Source organism: Setaria italica, chromosome III (assembly GCF_000263155.2).
Source record: "Setaria italica strain Yugu1 chromosome III, Setaria_italica_v2.0, whole genome shotgun sequence".
Taxonomy (NCBI): Eukaryota; Viridiplantae; Streptophyta; class Magnoliopsida; order Poales; family Poaceae; genus Setaria; species Setaria italica.
The window spans coordinates 19,242,599-19,263,889 of record NC_028452.1 but is presented as its reverse complement, the minus strand read 5'-3'; the positions used below and the strand labels follow the sequence as shown (position 1 = coordinate 19,263,889).

General features: G+C 53.2%; 3 protein-coding genes across 3 annotated transcripts in view; 1 reads left to right on the top strand and 2 right to left on the bottom strand.

Moving 5' to 3' along the window:
• Positions 1-198, bottom strand: part of LOC101758905 (FT-interacting protein 1) — a 5,787-nt gene extending 5,589 nt beyond the window's left edge. The window contains exon 1 of the mRNA XM_012845039.3: positions 7-198. Within this exon, the coding sequence (XP_012700493.2) occupies positions 7-62 (56 nt within the window). The 5' untranslated portion in view covers positions 63-198. The remainder of the gene's footprint in view (positions 1-6) is intronic.
• An 8,248-nt stretch (positions 199-8,446) lies between these two features.
• LOC101771450 (myb-related protein 308-like) lies at positions 8,447-9,664 on the bottom strand. The gene is made up of 2 exons (XM_004961928.3): positions 9,236-9,664; positions 8,447-9,114 (listed from the first exon to the last, which is right to left on the bottom strand). The coding sequence occupies exons 1-2, from the start codon at positions 9,496-9,498 to the stop codon at positions 8,595-8,597; spliced, it is 783 nt and encodes a 260-aa protein (XP_004961985.1). The 5' UTR covers positions 9,499-9,664; the 3' UTR covers positions 8,447-8,594.
• Positions 9,665-16,637: 6,973 nt separating this feature from the next.
• On the top strand, positions 16,638-20,507 carry LOC101771057. The gene is made up of 5 exons (XM_004961927.4): positions 16,638-17,153; positions 18,132-18,590; positions 18,707-19,084; positions 19,652-19,719; positions 19,944-20,507. Exons 1-5 carry the CDS (start codon positions 16,737-16,739, stop codon positions 20,155-20,157), a joined length of 1,536 nt encoding a protein of 511 aa, XP_004961984.1. The 5' UTR covers positions 16,638-16,736; the 3' UTR covers positions 20,158-20,507.
• The last annotated feature ends 784 nt before the right edge of the window (positions 20,508-21,291 follow it).

Below are 21,291 nucleotides of genomic sequence, written 5' to 3'. Positions count from 1 at the left end.
GGCGGCATCGGGCCCCCCGGGCCCGGCACCATGTACGGCCGCGGCGGCATTGCCCCCTTCATCTCGTCCTCGTCGGCGGCGGGAGGGGGTTCGCTCGGTGGGGAGGAGCGGCGGCGGCGGCGTGGGGGTGGGGGGGGGGGGGAGGGAAGCGGGGGTTGGACTGGAGTGGAGCCCTACTAGTGAGGCATTCCGCCGAACAGTCGTGTGAACGGGGCGGGGGCGGAGGGGTGGGCGGGTGGCTGGCCTGCTGCTACTGCCTCCGCGACGTGTTTGCGTGTGGGAGCGTGTGGGCAGCGTACGGCCGGGCGGAGATCTGTCCCGCGTCGCCGCCCCGCAGCGGAGCGCGCCCGTCGGATCCCGATCCCACGGATCGCATCTGGCCGAATCTCTCGGCGACGAGCCGTATCACCGCCGCGCCGCTGCGGCACCGACACGTGGGGCCGTGGACCGCGGGGCAGGGATGTCAGCGGGAGGGGTGGTGTGGAGGAGGTAATCCTGTGCTGGGGCCTGGCCGCCTGGGGGTAGGCGTGGCGTGCCTTGTTGGGAGGCGGATGGGGACGGACCCTGGGGGGGAGGTGGGACCGCGGGAGGCTCGGCTTCGCGGAGGGCGATGTTGCTGGCCAGCTCGCTGCGTGGGATCCTCTGCGCTGCGCTGTGGTCCGTCGGGAGCTCTCCGGCTCGGCTCGCCGGGCTCGGAGTGGCCCGCAACGTGAGCGTGCTGCGGCTTCACGCTTTCGGCTTTTTTCTCTCTTTAGCTAGAGACGAGAGGGAGAGGGTAGGGAGCAAGAATGCATGCGCTTCCTCTGTCCGAGCTGGCTCCCTTGATTGCCTGGCGCTTCACCGTGGGGAATTGGACCATCCAGGACGATGAGTGGACGGGATCACTGGTCTTGTAAAAGCTTCTAATCATGGACCATGGTCAGTGCGAAGTGTAGGAATAATGGATGTGCGCGCACGAGCGGTAACCTGATGTATTCCCGTTCTAACTTGTTTCCGTTTTACATTTGCACAAAGCAGCGTTCCGTCCTAGCTAAAAGATTTCTATTTCTAAACACAGAATTTGTATAGAGACAATTTCGGTCACGGATCCGTATTGTGATACGTACGTGAGTAAACTATTACTTGTTCCTTCCAAAAAAAACCCTGCAAAGGTATCTTGGATATGTATCCCCCCTATTCACCGAAACTACAGACGACCCCCGAGAGATGATAACTATGCGCCACTTGCTCAGTGCGGCGGTGCTGTTCCTGTAGCGATGCGCCGATGCCCATGCTCCCGTAACTTAGCCCATAAGTAACTGATAAAGTTTTTTTTATAAAAAAGGAACAGTAACGGATAAAGTTCAACACCGAGATTTATAAAAGAGTCTGATTCCAGGATTGTTTGTGTACATGTTTTCGCAACAAAGACCGGTGCCACACACGATCAGGCTACCCAAGATACGGGGTTGCAGTTGAGTGTTGACAACGATGCTAGTGGAGGCTCGGTCCTTGTCAAGTTTCCGTTCCCAGGTTACTCGCTGGTGCCACCTTCGTGCGTGCATCCCGGACGCGCCTATCTCTAGTAGCCGTTGCCCGATTTAAAAATCCAAACCATCTCTCGTTGCACGAATCTCTTCAATTCCAAATGTTCTTTTTTATTTCTCACCAACTGCTGCTCTTTTTTCCTCCTTCCATGTGCAGCCAGCCAGCCACGCTGTTCGTGCGCGTCAAACAAGCAGCAGCAGCAGCAATTTGTACCCGACATGCTTGGGAAATCCCGAATATAAAACGCGCCCCCCTGACGTGGAGCAGCGTACTGTGTACCCATAGGATATACTGCGCGCTCGTAGCTTTTCCAAAAGTGACGCGTCACCTTTTTTTTCGAATCGATCGAATAGAGTAAAGTTGGACCTGCCGTTTGTGCGCAAGCGCTCGTTCGCCTTTTGGCTCGCCCGGGGCGCGTATAGGTAGCGCCAAACGATGGTGAGTCAGCCGTGCGGTGCGACGTTTTCGTAAAGGTTTTACGCACGCATTGAGTCAGGCCTGAGGGGCACTGTGGGTCTGTGGCAGGACGCCGATCAGATAGGCTTGATCGTTCGTTGTCCCAACTCGTCGTGCTAATTACTGAGATGACCCTAGAACGGCAGTGTAGTAGACGCGGTGCCCGTTTCGGCGTGGCTGGGTCATGAATGCGCCGCGCGATGGGTGGCCGGGCCGAGCTGGAGAGCGCACAATGGTTGCGTTCGAACTGGAGCCCTGACACAGCTGTAGACGAGAAAGCGAATTAGCGGAGGAGAAAGCCTTTGGCGCCTGCTCTTGTCCGGGGGACGAGGTGAGGGACCGAGCGCTAGTTGATTCACACTATGCGCGCGCGGCGACGGGCGAGGCACCAGCAAATCAGCGATGGCGCGAGGTCCCGATTTCGGACAAGCGCGCGCACATGACGTCGTCGCTGTGATTCCCCGTCCGCGGGGACGGCCGGGCGCCCGGCGGGCCTGCTCGAGTGCTCTCGGCCGTAGCGCGCCGGGGTCGGTCGGCAGGAATAGTTTAGGGCGCTGGGGGGTTCGAGCGAGACCGGATTCGGACGCCTGGGCCGCTGGGGTTTATTTGACCGTGCGGTTGTCGTCACAGCTGCTGCTCTCGGCTTGGGACACAGTAAACAATGCACGAAGCGGCAAGTTCGTCACATGCGCACCCGGGTCGAGGCGAGGCGGGCGGATCTGCCGGCCACGTGGCACCGTGAGAAGCGCGGCAGGGTGGTTAACCGGTGACGCGGAGCGGTAAACAAATCGGCTGCCCTGCCCTGCGACCCCTGTCTGCTGCCCCCACCGGATCCATCGTTCGCATGATCGCATCACATTCACATGGCTAGATGGCCTCGCCTCTCTGGGCCGGGACCGCGATGGTGGGAACCGGACCAGGCTAGAGCTCGAGCAGAAGGAAGGAAAACTGAAGCCTGGATCCCGGTAGCAGAGGTGGAAAGTGGGAACTGAGGAAGGAGCCGCCTCCGTTCTCACCGGGCCCGGGGTCTTTGCCGTCTTGGCCTCATTGCCTGGCACCTCGGCGATACCCATGCGCACGGGAGTGTTTGTTCGGTTCCTGTCCTGCCCATGCCTGCCTGGCGGGATGGATTTCCTCGTCTTCCGTCACGTTTCCCTACAGCATCGCGACAAGCGAGCTCGAGTAAAATACAGATGTTGCTCGGGCGCTGATGGAACCGGACGGTCGGTTTGTGACTTTTCTGCCTTTGCGTGGAAGCAACTGGAGGGAGGGAGAGCAATAGGGTGCGATTAGTTACGGCTTGGCTCTCTGGATGTGCATCCCTGCCTGGCTCCGGGAAACGAGGATGGTGGCCGTTTCTCCGGAGCCAGGCCCGCTTGATGTGAACATTTTTATTAGTACATGATTAATGTATATTAAATAATAAGGAGTAATAAGATAAATTGATGCTATAAAAAAATAGTTATGCATATTAAATATTATAGCGATGTTTATTTATCTATTTTTTTATCTTACGCCATGTGTTCCTGTACAACCAACCAAATACTATCTCATCTGGTCAAATACATCCAAGCAACCAAACATTGCAGTGTTGCATATGCCCAGCCTGTCCAGCGGGAGTATGGTGCCGAGGTACAGGCTATTCCATGTAACAAACCAATCACCTCCGTAGGGAACCCGTAGGTAGGACCGTCTCGCTGAGTATGTTTGACGCCTATACCGCTTGGCGCGAAGTGGGCGCGTGACCGGAACCGTAGGGTGTTTCCTGAACTTGTCCTCTTGCTTGCGGTTTACGTGTGCGTCCGACTCCGACATGCTCGCAGACACAGTCTGGTACGGCCGGCCGTCCCAAGGAATGGCAATTGGCAGCAGCTTCCTTCGTGCACGCCTTGGAGCTCAGGGCCATGGCTGTTATCCTCGACGGGAAGGTCGATCGACGCGGCACGAAATCCAAATCTTGACACCGCGCAAAAAGGAGCCGGTGCCCGGCCGGAACAGCCGCGCGCGGAGGAAAAGGGCCGGCGCCAGCCGCCCACGCGCACGCCACGCCGTCTGTCGAAGCACGCGCGGCGCGGCGCACGATGGTTCGTGCGCTGGTCGGCGGTCGCGCGGGCGATCTTCGCTTGTTGCGCCGACGAAACCGAGGCGCGCGCTCGGTGCGGGCCGGCGCCCTCTCATGATGATGGCAGCCAGATGCCAAGGTTTTTGGGCCGCCGGATCGCGCCGTACGCCTTGCTGCTGCTGGGCTGTACTGTACAGTTGGTTTCTGCCGTGCTGTTGCTGGCTTGGGCTGCTCCTGGACGGACGGACGGACACGCGCGCGCGGCGCATCCCGCCCGTTGTAATTGGCGGGTGCGGTCCGGCCCAGGAGATTGGCCCACTTGAACCTGGCTGAACCCCGGAAGTCCGCGGGGACACGGTTTGTCGGTTTCGTACACTTGCACAGGCCAACTCCAGACCCCACCGTCTCTACCATGCAATGCAACGCTCTCGTAGTCGCATGAGAGAACAGAGTCACGATCGTTGCGCGCAGTCACCATAATAGTTGTTCCATGGCGTTCTTTAACAGATCGCAGCTTCAATCTGTCAAGCTCGGTGCTCTCCAATCTCCATCATCTTATTGCTCCTGAGTCGACCTCTGCATTTTCCTTCCCATGACCCCATCTAGTACTACTGTTATTCTGGCAAAGCGATCGCCACAGGATAAGGGAAGAACCAGCCATATGCCCATATGGGTCCGGCATCTGCATCTGCATCTGCAGTTCGGTCGATCATTCATTCGGGTCCAGCCTCGTGGCTGCCAAGGACAAATCAGAAACGCCCACCAGAATTCCGGTTGCACCTAACTCACTGCCACATCCACCTAACCAAGACCCTATCGGCTATCGCTGCTCGGCATCACCAGTCCGTCCGGTTGGACATAAATAATGCCACAACTTCTCGAACGGTAGTAGTATCAAGTATCAACAACATTCGACCGGCACATGCAACTTCGCCCTAAAATGCTTCTAGACACACAGCGCAGACGCACTGCTGGTGCTGGAGGCTGGAGCTGGACAAAACAAAACATGAGAGGTTGGTAGGCAGGCACAGGCAGGTAGGTAGGAGAAGCTGTCCAATCCATCGAGGCCAGCCAAACAGCATGAGCGTCCTGATATCAAGCGTGTTCCTCGAGAGTAGCCACCACTTTTCGTCTTTTCCTCTCCTGATGCCGTCTGTCTGCACTTGGAGTTCTGGGAAAAAAAAAGGAAAGAAGGAGCGCACTCACTGTCGTACCCAACTGAAATGTAGCCACCGCAAGTAATCAGACGCATGATAGGAATCTAGATGCCTTTGCGGCCTTGTGTTACAACCGCTGATCGAGCACAGCGAGTCGCCTGACCACCTTTTCTGTGTGAGCATTCTTGTGAGCTGAGACAATGACACTAGCTACTCCATGAGTCATGAGATGCGTATCCACCAACGAAAAGAGAAGAGCCTAACTTCCTTTTTTTGCCCAATGGCATCCCGGCTGCCAATGCCATGCCGCTCTCCCGTCGTCCGTCGTGGCGCCACCTCAGAAACAACAATACGCTGGCAGAGAATCTTCGATTGATGCCATGGTTAAGGCCAAACCCTAAAATCATTCAGATATTGCTTGCACCGTTGCACAGCTAATGCTCCGGAAGTATTTTAAAAAAGATGTACATGCATGCACTGCTTTGCTTCTGCACTTGATCGGAGGAATCTTCAGGGAGGTCTCGAACCGCTGCTAATGACACTGCACGACAATCACGTTTCCGAAGCAAACCAGCGGCATGGACCATCTGATTAGGTGAGTTGGCGCTGAGCCAGGTGATGGCGTCCGTCCACCAACCTCCAGCTACCACCTCCTCCCCATTCCATGCCGTCCCGTCCGCCGGATTCCTTTCCATCCGTAGCTAAGGGTGTGTTTGGTTGTTTGTATCATTTGATTCATGTATGAAATGATTCAAAATAATAATGATCCTTTTATTTGGTTGGGTAAATTGGACCAACCCATCCAGGATGAGGCCATCCCACTTAATACATTATTCTACTAATTAGAATGAACCATATGGTACAAGCAAATTGGTTGAACCACCCCATCCAGGATCATCCATGCATGCATCATGTAGTGCATGCAACCAAATACACCCTAAGTTATTGCGCCCGTCGAGCCCGTTGCTAGCTAGCTAAAGCTACGACATCAGCTATATCAACCGATCAGTTAATTGGTTGGTTGGGAAGCTAACTAACAACGCGCTGTTAGTAGTCCTAATCGGTGTGAGCTCAACAATCATCTGAATCTTTCAATCCCGTACCGAACTAGTCGCGAATTTATAATCGATGTGTTGCATGCTGACACTGAAGTGTCCATGCTCAGAAGGGGACTGCGCTTATTAACTTGCATGAATATGGTCAGTTTCCGTAGACACGTGAAAAGAAATTAGTACTACTAGGTGTTAGGAGCTGAGATGTCTTTTCTTGCAGGTAGGGCAGGTTTCAGGCTCATAATCAACGTCACCAGCTACATTCCAGGGAATGAGATTCATGTGACCGAATTTCCGGAGGAACAGCTCGTGCTCTCGTGCATGCAGGAAGCAAATTTGGGCACAGCCAACCCCTAGTCCTCTACTCCTCTCATCCTCTTGCACCGTGATATGGTAAGCAGCCAACTTGCAGGTGCAGATACTGGTTCTGTTTGTAGCTAGCGCCGCCTATCAATTCTTAGCGCAGGTTTGTGTTGGCTCAATGCTACGTAACGTACGAGGTACACAAACCCGAAGTCCGAAGAAAAATTTCATCGTGGTTGACTACGAACGATTGCGGTTGAACGCTACCTTAAAATCATGCATGGATATATGGTAGCAAAGTTATTACCATTTCGAAGAATGGCAGATATGAGGCGACGGCGGGTTTTCTTTTTCACAGTTTCATCTACTGTCGAGACTTGAAGCTAGCCTACCCAAGACTAGGAGGCTCAGGATATCGATGTTTGACCGCATGGGATTTCTGTGAACAGTCAAATCTTTCCATCTCCTGCTGTCCTGCACAAAACAATTTTTCAGCAGAAGGCTAATGCCCTCTATCATTGGAAAGGGGTTCCATGATTGGAAAGGGTTATGTACCCTACTTCGTCCAGCCCAGTTCTCACTCTGAACAACATTCGACGCTCCGTGATGTCAAGAGGCGTCGATCGATGTGCAATTTGCATTGCACTGCACTGAATACGGGACATATTATTGGTGTTAGGTATCTCTGGACCTGCCGCTTCGTTTGGACCAAGTGTCAAGTGGCTGGCTCGAAAGGGAGCCATGAACAGTGAACACTACGCCTTCCTGCAACAGTCTCTGTTGGCCAAGATAAGATCTGTCCCAAGTTGAACTAAAAGCCCCCTCAATTCGCGAAAAAAGGAGAAAAGGGAAAGAAGAGAAAGCGACGCGACTTCGCTAGCTCGTTGGGGGGGAAAATCCTAATCCTGCAACGACAAGGATCCCACAGAAGCTTCAATTGGCCAATGGACACCTTTCGTAGGTCGCCGCATTTGCATCGAGGCTGGATAGCAACGTTGATTGGTGAATGGTGACAAATCACCGGGATATTTTGGTTCGCCGCTTCAGCGCTTGGCAATCTAGAAGCGGGTTCGACTTAAACCCCGCCTCTGTCTGAACTGTGTCCGGAGAAAGAGGGGAGTGTGTTCGACTTGATCACTAGATGCCACGCCACCCTTCGTTGTTCAGGCGATGATAGGTGTCATGTGTCAAGTACGCCTCGTCATCCAGCCGGAAAAGGAGCGCGCTGCATATTCATCACGATTCACCTGAAACTGCTCTGAATATTCAAGAAGGTCTCAAGGAGATGCAAAGAGCAGCAGAGCCCCGAGGGCAGAAGTGGCGAGCGGGTTTGCAGTGCAGGCTGCGGGACAGCACCAAATCCACCAACTTTGTTTTTGAAATAAAACCAAATCCACCAACTACCACTGGGTTCCTGGGCAGGCACATGACGCCCGCCCTCTTTTCGCCGCTTTCGGGTTGTCGGGTCCTTTTCACCGGTATCATGTAAAAGATTCGGCTACCTACCAGAACTAAACACACAGACACACAGAGTGCTTCTGCTTGGTGTTATGCGTCGCCACGCTACACGGAGACGCGGGTTCCTTCCTTCCTTCACTTCCGGTCGTCGCGCTTTGAATATTTGGCGAGCTTGACAACCAGTTATCAAGCTGCCGATCTGGCCACCCTTTCGTTGTACCACCTGCGAACATTTATAATGTGCCTCGACAAATTCTGCCGCCCAATCAAGGAGTCCAATTCTACTCGTCAACAGCGTGAAAATGATGTGCTACAGTGCTAGTATTTCCTTTCCCAATTCTACTCGTCAACTCGAGGTGCTACTAGTATTTTGAAAGAATCAAAAGGAAAGGCAGGAACTGCGAATTTTGAGCAGAGAGACACATAGTACGAGACGATCAGCGTTGTTTTAACCTCCTTTTTCATTTCCCTCCCTTGAACAGTGCTGTCCGTTACTCAGAAAACTGCCTGTCTTACAAATTGCCGCGATGAAGCTATCTAAACACAGCGACTCCTCCATCAGTCCTCTCTCTGGGTGATTCATATGTACTGGCCCTGCTCCAACGGCCTGAAATATCTGAACCCCTGCGGGCCCGGCTTGTCAGCCTGGCAGCCGCAGGCCTCGCCGGCGCGGAGGCCCAGGCGGTAGCAGAGGCACACCACCGGCTGCGGCTGCGAGGTGGGCGTGTCGGCCGCCGGCAGGCCGACGGACAGGTCGAGGTTCAGGTCGGGGCACCGTGGCTCCCCCGTGCTCGCGCCACCGCTACTGCTGCTGCTGCGCCCGCCGTCGTCCGACGACTCCGCCGGCGCCGGTTTGATCACGGCGAGCGCGACGGGAGAAGCCGGGGCGGCGGCTGCGGGGTGCAGCAGCGCCGCCGCCCGGTGCGCCGCGATGCCGGTAGCCGCCGCGGCGTCGGCGCCGGCGCCGCCGGCTCCGAGCGGGCGGTGCGTCTGCGGGTCGATGCCGCGGGCGAGGAGCTTGCGCTTGATGTGCGTGTTCCAGTAGTTCTTGATCTCGTTGTCGGTGCGGCCCGGCAGCTGCCCGGCGATCAGAGACCACCTGCGAAGGCCGGCATGTCAGCGAAGAACGAACGAACCAAATCGAAGGCCGGCATGGCAATCGACGAGAGCGTATCCAAGGAAGGGAAGACGATCATCACGAATGAATGAATTAGTCTTACTTGTTGCCGAGGAGTGCGTGCAGTCGGATGATGAGCTCGTCCTCCTCGTCGGTGAAGTTGCCGCGCTTGAGGTCCGGCCGGAGGTAGTTCATCCAGCGCAGCCTGCAGCTCTTGCCGCAGCGCAGCAGCCCCGCGGCCTTGGGCAGCGAGCGCCAGCACCCTTCCCCGTGTGCCCGGATGTACGCCACCAGCCGCTCGTCCTCCTCCTTGGTCCACGCGCCCTTGTTCGTGTGCGCCTTCTCGCAGCACGGCGACCTCCCCATGGCTTCGCCGCGTCGCGTGTCGGGATTGACGGGTGACGAGTGCTCGCTCGATCGGGTGGAGCGAGCGAGCAGCTAGCGCGGCAGAGTTCTCTCCTGTTGCCGGGGCGCGGCGCCGCGGGGGGGCCGTATATATGGCGCGTGCCTGGTGGTAGGCTGGTAGCTAGCGAGTAGCGAGGCGTGACCGGGCGCTGGTCGTGCTGCTGCTGCGCTCCTTTTTCCTCTCTCCATTGACCGGGCGCGGCGTTTCCTCCTGGTCCGGGCGAGTTTGACGGACGGGCCCGGGCGGGGTTGGGAGTTGGGTTAGGGGTTGGGTGGTGGTTGCGGCGGTGGAGCCCGCGCGTGTCGTGCGCCCGCGCCGCTCTCTGCTAGCTCCCACTTGTGTATTGTAGTTGTACTGCCCGCTCGCCGGTTTGGTGGCTCGGTGATTGCGTTACGGCTCCGGGCGCCCCCGCCCCGGCGTCGCGCGTTTTCAATGCCTCGGACGTCGCTGCCGAGGAGCGGTGACGGTTGGATCGGCCGGGCGGGCGGGACCGTGCCTGTTTATGACATGGAGCGGGGGCAGACCGCTGCGAGTGAGTGAACCACTGAACCGTGAATGGACCCCTTCCCAGATCGATGAACGCTGGTAGCACAGTACTCCTACCTACCTGCCTACATTCGGCGAGGGCCGATGAGGCGTGAGTTCTCCCGTGGAGCCGTGCAATCAACACGCCATTAATGCGAAAGGTTCCGTCAGTTCTAGCTCCGGTCCAACTCGACCATACAGCACTGCTCGCAGTTGATCATCATCGTGAGGTTTTCCTGTTTGGTTGGTCACGGGCAAAGTGCCAAAGTCACTTTGGTCGGATGGTTAGCATCGACAGTGCAATGCACGAGAGATTGGTAGAGAGTACCATTGTTTGGGAATGCGCTTTCAATACCGGGCTCAAACTTTTTTTTTAAGAACGGTTCGGTATTGCTATTTCGGTACTAAATGGACCAGTACTAAAAGCACCTCTTTTAATGTGGTTGTATATTTAAAAAAAAATCCACTGACCAAAACCCCGGCCGCACCTCGCCACCATCCGCCGGAGCCCCGCACCGAAGAGAGAGAGAGAGGAGAGGAAGGGAGGGAGGCAGCGTACTTACGCTGCTTAGCCATCGCCGTCGCCACTCCTCAGCCTACCAGTTGCCTCCGCGCTGGATCTAAGGGAGAGGTGGCCGCTACTCCTAGATCCACGCCCCGCTGCAGCTCCAAGATCCAGGCGCAGCTCCACCACACCCTACCGACGCTCCACCGCCGCGCCCTCCCGTCAGAGCTCCGTCGCTCCTTGCCCCGCCATCGCTTCTTGCTCTGCCATGTTGCGCCCTCCCTTCTTGCCTCCGCTGCTCCTTGCTCTACCGCTGCTCCTCGCCACATGTAAGAGGTGAGGGGCGAGCGGAGGGGGAGGAGAGGGGCGGCGATGGGATTCAGCGGGGGAGAGATAGATGGGATTTGGCGGGAAGAAGAGAGAGGCGCGGGTGAGAGGATGAGGGGACGAGCGAATTAGTGTGGGGAGGGGGTGAGCGTGGGCCGTGGGGTGAGAGAGTGAAGGGAGGATAACGCGTGAGGGGAGGTTGCCATTTAGTACCGGGTGAAGCCTCCACCCGGTACTAAAAGGCCCTCAAGTACATTAGTACCGATTGGAGACTTCAACGGGTACTAATTGGCAACCTTTAGTACCGAGTGAAACCTCCATCCGGTAATAAAGGCCCTCACGGGGGCTCCTTGGGGAGTTGCGGTTAAACCCGATACTAATGCTCACATAGTACCAGCGCAAAACGTAACCAGTACTGAGTCTCGGGACCAATACTACGTTTTCCAGACTCAGAGCATTATGCAGCAGGGACCTTCAGGGACCTTCTTATCTTAAGGCTAAAGCTAGTTTACGTGGTGCGGTTGCGGCGGGTGCATGAATGATGATGATACGTGTGCGCGCTCTAGAAGGTAGGGGAGGGGATAGTTTAGGGCTCGTGATTAGGTGACGTGCGTACGTCCGGTCGGGAGTTTAGGTCGGGTTTGGTACCATAGGTGGGCTCGGAAACGGACTAAAGAACGCCCCCGGTCAAAACTACCAGCAACATGCCAAACGTCCGACTCTTTTTTTGTTGGGAACTACTACTACTACTCTGTCTGCTGTGTTCTGTTGACTGTTGGATTGGGCGGCAGGGCCTATGGGGTCCGGTCGGATCCAACTAGACCTGTCACGGTCGTACAACCAAAAGCACTCCACTATATTCTCTCCAAGAACTAATATAAAAAGCTTCAGTAATGTTTGTGTGCGCGACGATTCGTGATAAATACACTAAAGTAGTATACCACAGAGGTGGTTAAGTAGCTTCACGCACGGTTTAAACTAACCCAACGTACGGCCCCGCGTGTCTCGAGTCACGACGCCGTGACGCCACGTCGGACGTACGTCACGGTGGACCGAATCTTGGTGCATCTCCGCGACTAAGGTCATGTTTAGTTCACCCTCAAATTTCAACTTTGACACTATGCAAAAAGAAGATTCCCCATCACATCAAACTTGCGGTACATGCATGGAGTACTGAATATAGACGAAATCAAAAACTAATTACACAATTTTATTGTACTTTGCGTGACGAATCTTTTGAACCTAATTAGTCAATATTTGGACAATAATTCACGAATACAAATGAAACGCTACAGTTGCGCTACAATATTTTTGGTTGTCCAAAGTTGGGCAACTAAACAAGGCCCAACCTGCGGGCGCTTTGCGTTGCAGCAGCCTGCACATCGTACGAGTACGATCAGCCGCCCGACCCGCATCTTACTGTCTCTCGCGCCACGCCAAACACGTTTTGCTTGACTCCGGCATCAGGCAGGCCGCAGGCAACACGAAACGCGAGCGATCCCACCCCATCCCATCTGTTGTTTATTACTCCTCCGTCACGTCAGGGGTGGATTGTTCCCGATCGCAGCACGCGCAGGACATATGGTCAACGTGACCGGATGACGATTATTGGTGTGTTTGGATACGAGGTGCTAAACTTTAACAGTGTCACATCGGATGTTCGGATGCTAATTAAGAGGACTAAACATAAGCTAATTATAAAACTAATTGCAGAACCTTGTGCTAATTCGCGAGACGAATCTATTAAGCCTAATTAATCCATCATTAGCAAATGGTTACTGTAGCACCACATTGTCAAATCATGGACTAATTAAGCTTAATAGATTCTTCTCGCGAATTATACTCCATCTGTGCAATTAGTTTTGTAATTAGCTTATGTTTAGTACTCCTAATTAGCATCCAAACATCCGATGTGACAGGTGAAACACCTTTAATAAGGGTTTTCCAAACACCCCCTATGTGCCAGTTGCCGACCCACACAACGAAAAGGCGTGGTGCCGACCACCGCTCGTAGTCGTCGACCGACTCGTAGCATCAAAGCACCAAGCGCGGGTGCTGCTACTTGCTCTCGACCGGCCACTTGCGGCAGTAGCTCTCCTGCGGATCGGAGGTAGCTATAGCGACGCACGCAAGCGTGGAAAATAAAAACGATCCCCGCGGTAGTCCACTACGCGTGCGCGCGCGATCGATCGACCGAGCTCGCATGTCAGCGCACGCAGCAAGGAACACGAGAGCGCAGAAAAGTCAGCACACGCGCGCTTCATGAGAGGACCATGCCCATGCATATGTCTGAAACGTTTCTGTGTTCGATCAGGACCTTGCCATCCAACAATCAACCTCGGACCTTGGGGCGCGGCACGACTGCGCTACTGCAACCAGTGGGGACATGGTTATGAACTTGCTACTGCCTAGTCCACGGCGGTCACGTCCTCGCGAGATACTATGAGATGGGAGATCCTTTGCTCTTTTTGACCAGGTAATCATCGGTGGAGTTTCTGGGTAACGCACGGCATGCACGACGGAGCTTTATCTGAGACTTTCGCTCGAGGCTACTACTCAACTTGGCAACTAGTAGCAGTGCTAGCTAATGGAGTGTTTGAGTGAACCGAGCAGCAACGGATCGAAAGGGACGGATCGATCGACGGGGGTCAGCGGTCGCCGGTTGGGCCGGATACAGCTGATCCTCCAGGATGATTATTAGTCGCAGAACGATATGTATGTATCCGGCACGATCGAGGATCGGGTCGCTGTACGTAGACAGCCGCAACACGGACACTAATCGCCCAGATGCGCCGCACGCGCGCGCGTGGGACGTTTTCATCGGCAAAGCCGTTACGTTGCTCCAACAACTATTCCGGCTTATCTGTACAGTTCATGCAAAATTCATCGCGCGCGCTTGTCGAAAGTCAGAGCTGAGGAAAACAAAGATTTTCGAAAGCGAGAAGTCACACTCCACGGTTGCTGTCCGATGCAGCATCGGGCACATACGGTCTACAGAATACAGATCCATGCGTCGTCAACTGCCGCGCGCTTTCAACAACAACAAAAAATAAAAACCGTCGCTGCAGCGAGCTCCTATGCCAAATCAGAAGCAGGCGTCGCGACTCGTCAGGGCACCCGCAACGGGCGTTAAGAAATGTCGATAGCAGGCCATGTCGGAGAGAGAAGAGAAGAGAAAGGAAAAATGACGCCAGATGCAGCGACTCTCGATAGCACGCAAATCCACGCCAGTGGGCCCGAGTTTTCCCGTGCCTCGCGAGTCGCGGGAGCGAGACGGAGCCCGGCCTCGGCGGCGCCACCGCCACCGGGCGAGGTGGAGTTCTGGCCGCCGCCGCGGACATGGCGAGGCAGAGCAAAGCGCGACCGCCGCCGCCGCAGTTGCGAGCAGAGTAGCAGACCGGGCGGACTGAGCCTCGGCACCGCCTGCTCACCCATCACCGAGGAAGGGAGCGGACCCCAGCTACGCCGCGGACCCCCGCTTCCTTGAGCCGCACGCGAGAGCGGAGCTCGGCCACCGGCGTGACGGGGTGGCGGGCGAGGAAGCATATGTAAGCTCCACCACTTGGTCGCCGCTGCTGCCGGTCACGAGCGGGGCAGAGCATGGCTGCCGCCGCGGGTGAAGACGAGGCGGGTGGTGGCGGACTGGGCAGCGCGGATGGGGTGGTGAAGGACGGCGTCGGGCAAGTGGGGGGGCGCCCCAGCCGCGGGCGTCGGGTGGAGGAAGAGAGGGATCGATGGGAACCGGAAGAAGGGAGAGAATAAAATATTCTGACGTGTGGACCCCACCTTTCTTGTTCATTGTGCCAATAGAGAGACTGTTGGATAGCTTATCTATTGCACCCTCTATAGATGAGGTGCGTACCTCTTGTAGAGAGCAGCACGCTGTACCATTGCGGGTGCCCTCAGTCGACAGCAGCCGCGTGAGAACAAAGGCGCGCCGCGTGAGAGCCAGGCTGCCCGGCCGGCCCGCCGCCGCCGCCGCCGCGAACATTCAACAGGGCGGAGCACTACTGCACTAGTAGCTACCAAACTGCATGGCTACTGGCTAGCTAGCTTAGGTAGACGAGGTACTACTATAGTTGACTGGTTGGCGGTCTGATGAGTGCACACCGGCCGAATAAAATGGCCCGGAGCACAGCCGTCGCATGTGCAACCGAGGCAACTGCACTGTGCCGCCACGGCACACGCATAATACCTGCCGACGCGCAATGCAGGTCGGTAGGCACGGGTGGTTCGCGATCATTAACGGTTGGTGCCCAGTCAGACACTCAGACTGTTTCAAGGTTTGATTAGTTAGTTAACTGGTATACTAGTATACGTACAGTATGCGCCGCAGCTCCGCTGCGTACTATCTCATGTACCTTATAGCAAGTGTCAAGTGACAACTGACAGTTGCGGCTGCATTTGATATCGTTGCATCCATCTGATGACCAGATGCCATACCCACACGAATTCGATCGACGCAGATGCAGCTTCGCCATACCCAACTTTGCTATACGTGCGTAGCTCCTCGCAACAGCTACGTACGTGCATACATACGGCCTGCCTATTCTTGATGCTTACCATAGATCACTAGCAAGTTTTGTCCAGCTGCTCTGCTCGTGCTACCAACAACCAACCTTCACTGTGCTATCATAACTTTTGGCCGTTGCGGCTACCACCATGTTCTGTACTTCTGGTCGATCGGTTGGGCAACTTGAAGCTCGCTTGTTTGTTTCGCGTGCAGCGTGCTTGGAGAATCAGGCTGTGAGGTGGCGAGGCTCGGTTGGTAGTACTGATGATGCGATCTGTGGTGAGTTGTATCCCCCGGTTGCGGTTGGGTTGATCCGTTGATACACACTTGCTATATAACCGTCGTATCATGGCGAGGATAATGTTATGTACTGGCGTGCGGAATGAATCATGGCGCTCGTCGGTTAGTATATGCTGCCAGGGAATTCCTGCTCGGGTGTGGTGCCTAATCGTCCTAATCGTTTGATTCCTTGGAAGAATCTTTTTATCGATGCTTTCTTAATTATAACCATCACTTGCGTGGTTTTTAATTGGTGACGGAGCGAGCAGTTGTATATGATATACGGACTAAGAATACATGACGTTTGCCAGAGCCTTCTGGTTTGTTTCTCCCTTTTTAATTTGCGCGGAAGCAATCTCGTTTATCTTGTTTGGTATACTCTCAATATTTTGCTTTTTTGAGCAATGTGTCACCTCGATCACTGGGCGATGCAAACAAAGGCATGCGAGAACAAGAGTCTTGTACATTTGCTCGTCTAAAATGGAAAAAGTCATGTACATGTGTCTGCCTATTTTCCAATCAAGGCAATTACACGAGAGTCGCCGATTTCTATTGTTGCTTGCTGGATATTGGACTCTCTTGCCACTGATGTTCATATCACTCGGGGTTCTTGATGCGCTTGATCGTCGGTTTGGTATTGCGGCTCGAATTGGAGCCCAGTTTGGAACACAAGAACTCCAACTACGAACAACTGCTGCTGTCGGCCCATGCAAATGAGCCTTTGAGCCCAGAAGGCCCGTGACAAGCAGGTCCATGCTCGCGGGCACGCGCCAGTGCGCCACGTCCCCGAAACCAGGGCGGCAAAACGGTGACAAGCCCCACCGTTCCCGTGCAAACAATTCGATTGCCCGTTCCCTGTGGTCCACGAACGGGCCCACTCGACAGCCACCCTGTGCACGGCTCCCCGTAGACCACCAGTCTCCTTCTCCCCTCCCGCTTTTCCCCACGACACAGCTCACGAGGGATAACGCCAAACCAAAACCCTCCTCTCCCCCAACCCAAACCCTAGCCGGCAGCCCCCTTGATGACCGCCGCCGCCGCCGCCGTAGATGCACAGGCTCTCCCTCACCGTCATTGACGCCGCCGCCGCCATGCCCGCGGCGCTCCGGCTCGGCGGCTCCCCGGCGCTCCGCCTAGCCGCCGCGCGCCGCCCTGGCCCGCGGCCCCCGCCGTGGCTGCGCTTCGGTGTGGGCGGCGGGGCCGTGGCGCGAAGGGGGCTGCTCTGCTCCGCCGAGGCCGCCAGGCGGGGCGGCGAGGGCGAGGACACGGAGGTGGAGGATGCGCGGAGGGGAAGCGGGAGCCGCGCGGGGGCGGAGAGGAGGACGAGGGGCGGGAGCGCGGCCGCCGCGGTGGGGACGAGCGTCGAGCTTCTGGCGATTCCCGGGGTCGGGCCGCGCAACCTCAGGAAGCTCGTGGATAATGGCTTCGAGGGCGTCGCGCAGCTCAAGCAGCTCTACAGGGATAAGGTGCGCGGGCTTGTGTTTCGCCTTCTGCTGGTTTGTGTGTTATAATACTCGAGCTTGCCATTCGTCAGGGCGATAAGCGGCACTGTTAGATTGGTGGTAATGTTGCATCAAAGGAAAGACTACAAGTGTAACAGCATTTCAGTCATCGACATATTAACTCATTACTAAACAACTATCCTAAATGGCCACATTTCCACAATTCGTACATGTGCCTACCTTGTGCTTCTAGTTTTGATTATTAGTAACATTTATTGTACACCACATAATTTGATGCGTCATATATTGTATCTATGCTTCGTTGTACAAGCCAAAAAAATTGATCTCATGATGTGCACACATACATACACAGTATGCTGGCTGTTGATGGAATGATTGTAATCCTGAAATTACAAGGTATCATTTCACTAGACACTAATAGTGTGAACTATTCAAGTATAAAATGTTTAGCATTGCAAATGGGCTCTGTTTTTTCCCTGTAATCATAGATATGCGGAACTCAAAAACGCATGAAAGGAATGTGGCATGATAATAGAAAAATTGTTCTGACCTACGGTTTTAGATTTATTGGGGTGTTGGGAACTCAAGCAAGACAATGGTAGCCCCCAATCCCCATATGCTTGAACTCTCTTAAAGAAAACCAGGCCCGTTTTGGAGTATTTCAAATTGACTCAGTCAAAATTGTTAGTGATCCGTGGCCATTGTGCATGGAAGTAAACAATCATTATGGTCTTTTGCTCTGCCTGCCATTCTTTATACATCTCATGCTATCAGGATTGCAATTCTTGCGCAGGCCTTTCAGTTCTGCGTTTGCCTTAGATTTTCAAATTATATGTCAGTACCTCAGCTTTCTGCTGCTTAGCTCTTTTGGTTTTGCTGTTTGCGTTATCTTGCAAATTTGACGCTTTTCTCCATTTGAAAAACTGTTCTCTCAATTTAACGCCATTTTATGCTTTACTAATAGTTTACATGCTCATGCAGTTCTTTGGCAAGTCTAGTGAGCAGATGGTTGAGTTCTTACAGAGTTCTGTTGGCATTGTACATAAGAACCATGCTGAGAGTATAACATCATTTATTAAAGAGAGTGTCGATGAGGAGCTGAAGGATACAGATTCATCTAAACCCACTCAAAAGAAGAGGTTGACCTTTTGTGTGGAAGGGAATATTAGCGTTGGAAAGACCACTTTCCTTCAAAGAATAGCTAATGAGACTATTGAACTGCGTGATCTTGTAGAGATAGTTCCTGAGCCTATTGATAAGTGGCAGGATGTTGGACCTGATCACTTCAATATATTGGATGCCTTCTATGCTGAGCCACATAGGTATGCATACACTTTCCAAAACTATGTGTTTGTGACGAGGGTCATGCAAGAAAGGGAATCTCAAGCTGGAATAAAACCTCTCAGACTGATGGAAAGAAGTGTATTCAGTGATCGGATGGTAGGTCAATCTTTATTGAAAATGCTAGTTCATTAACTGAATGTGCATTTTAGTTGCCTTCTGAAACAATCATTTTGTATCTTTATCTAACTAATTGTTCTGTTAATGTGTACCAGGTGTTTGTCCGTGCTGTTCATGAAGCTAATTGGATGAATGAGATGGAGATCAGTATCTATGATTCCTGGTTTGATCCAGTTGTGTCATCACTCCCAGGTCTCATTCCAGATGGATTTATCTATCTAAGAGCTAGTCCAGATACTTGCCACAAAAGAATGATGCATCGCAGAAGATCAGAGGAAGGTGGTGTTACACTTGACTACCTGCAAGGTTTGCATGAGAAGCATGAGAGCTGGTTGCTTCCTTCAAAAGGATCAGGTCCTGGTGTATTATCAGTCAGTCAACTGCCCATGCATATGGAGGGCTCCTTGCCTCCAGAAATACGGGATCGTGTATTTTACTTGGAAGGAAATCACATGCACTCAAGTATCCAAAAGGTACTTACTCCCAGTGTTTCTAATGCTTTGTTCTAAGGAAAGAAATCGGACCCTCAGGGATAACTTGTTGGCTACTGGTATTTCTCAAACTGTTAGTATTAGGGCTCTCCAATGTTTGAATGAAAATGGTTAAATGAACATGACCGATGGGCTTTTATGAATTTTCAGGGGTTCTATTGGCTGGTTATAACTTCGATTTCATAATAATGTAGACGGCTATGTTTCGATTTGATAGGGAGGACAGCAAATGCATAACAGTTATAGATCAATGCGCTATATATATCAGCCATTCTCCTCATGCTACTTAGTGTAAACAGCATCATTTCTTACGAACTGTATGTATATTGTTGCAGTTTTTTCTTAGCACACACCCTATCCAATGTTGGAATCCAAATGCAACAATAAAAAATGATTCACAAATTCAGAATTAGACTATAATAATACTAATCCCACTAGGATGGCACTGGTTCCTGGTGGTATCTAGCTAGTTGCAACTGAGATTTGCGTCCCTGCTTACTCCTGCATTACCTTCAAGCAGTCCAGTTGAATGGGTCTTTTTCTATGCAGGTCCCTGCTCTTGTCTTGGATTGTGAACCTGACATTGATTTCAACAAAGACATAGAAGCTAAACGACAGTAAGTTTGCAGACCGTTCCCTATACGAATTTTGTTGTTATAGTTGTTACTAGCCTCAAGTTTTAGCCATGAACGACATTGAGTTCTTTACTCTAGTTGTTATAGTTCTGTTCCCATCACAGTTTGCTGACTTGAATTCTAACTTTATCCTTTTTTCCTACGAAGGCCCTGACCTACCCATAAAATGCTGCTTTCTCATTTAACGTCTGTCTTTGTCTATGTAGATATGCTCGGCAAGTTGCAGAGTTCTTCGAATTCGTCAAGAAAAAGAAGGAAGAAGCTCCGTCGGATCAAACAAGTGCTGACAAGGACCGCATGAACCCGCATGTCATGCTTCCTAACAGAGGTCGGCTATGGGTCCCTGACGGCAACCCCTTCACAGGCTCCCCTATGAATCTGGATTTCAGAAGAGCCATGTCTTCGTACCTCTCAACCTAAGACTCAACTGCAGAAAGAAACTAGCCGCCCTCGCTCACTGACCTCGCAACGCAAACCGCTTGTTATGCCTCAAGTCAAACCCTAGGCTGCCCGATGCTAGCCACTGATGTAAAATAGCCCGGCTGTGTCTCTGTCCTGTAAATTACGATCTTAGCGCTAGTCCCACGTTTCGCAGTACTAGCATACGCGTCTGTCTGACTTGATCAGATGGTGGGTCTAATCTGTACCTTATGCTCGCTTGCTTGAAGCATTCTGTTGAACAGATCCGGAGTCTGGGACGAGAACACGTGCGTGTGCTGCCGTACTTGTACCATGTGTATCACCTGGAAGGTTCCTTGCATCCTGATGAAGTTTTGCGTTTAGGGGTGTTTGGGAGGAGGGGATTAAATATTAGTCCCCGTCACATCGAATGTTTGACACTAATTAGAAGTATTAAACTTAGACTAATTATAAAATTAATTACACAACCTCTAGGTTAAATCACGAGACGAATCTATCAAGCCTAATTAGTTCATGATTTGACAATGTTGTGCTACAGTAACCATTTCTAATGATGGATTAATTAGGCTTAATAGATTCGTCTCGCTATTTAGTCTAGGATTTTGCAATTAGTTTTGTAATTAACTTATGTTTAATCCTCCTGATTAGTATCGAAACATCTAAAATTTAGCTCGTGTATCAAACGTGATACGCCCCCTTCGTTTCGGAGTGGCTGCGGTGACCGAGCCGCCCTCGAGGGTTGACCGGTGAAAGCCCGTGGTTGAAAAGGGCGCTGGTCAATGGAGACGTACACTGGCTGCCGCAGAACTGGCAGTTCAACTTCCAACATTTGTGGTCCCTGTCGCCTGATGCTCTGATCCGGTGGTGCCTTGTCGTGGGGCAGCGGGAACCCGGCGAACGCATGGAGCCATCTGGTCAAGTGGCCGCACCGCGGCGCAGTCCGCAGGGCACGGGGCACAGCGTATCGGGCAGGGAAAGGGTTAGCCATGGCGTGCGTCCCCCAAAGACGAATGGCGAGTCAGATTGGCGATTGATACACGCGCATTCCGCAGGGACGGATTACTGTCAGTCCCCCAAACCCGTGGAATTTCTTTGAACCACCGCTGGTCCCTGGGATTCATCCTTTTCTTTTCT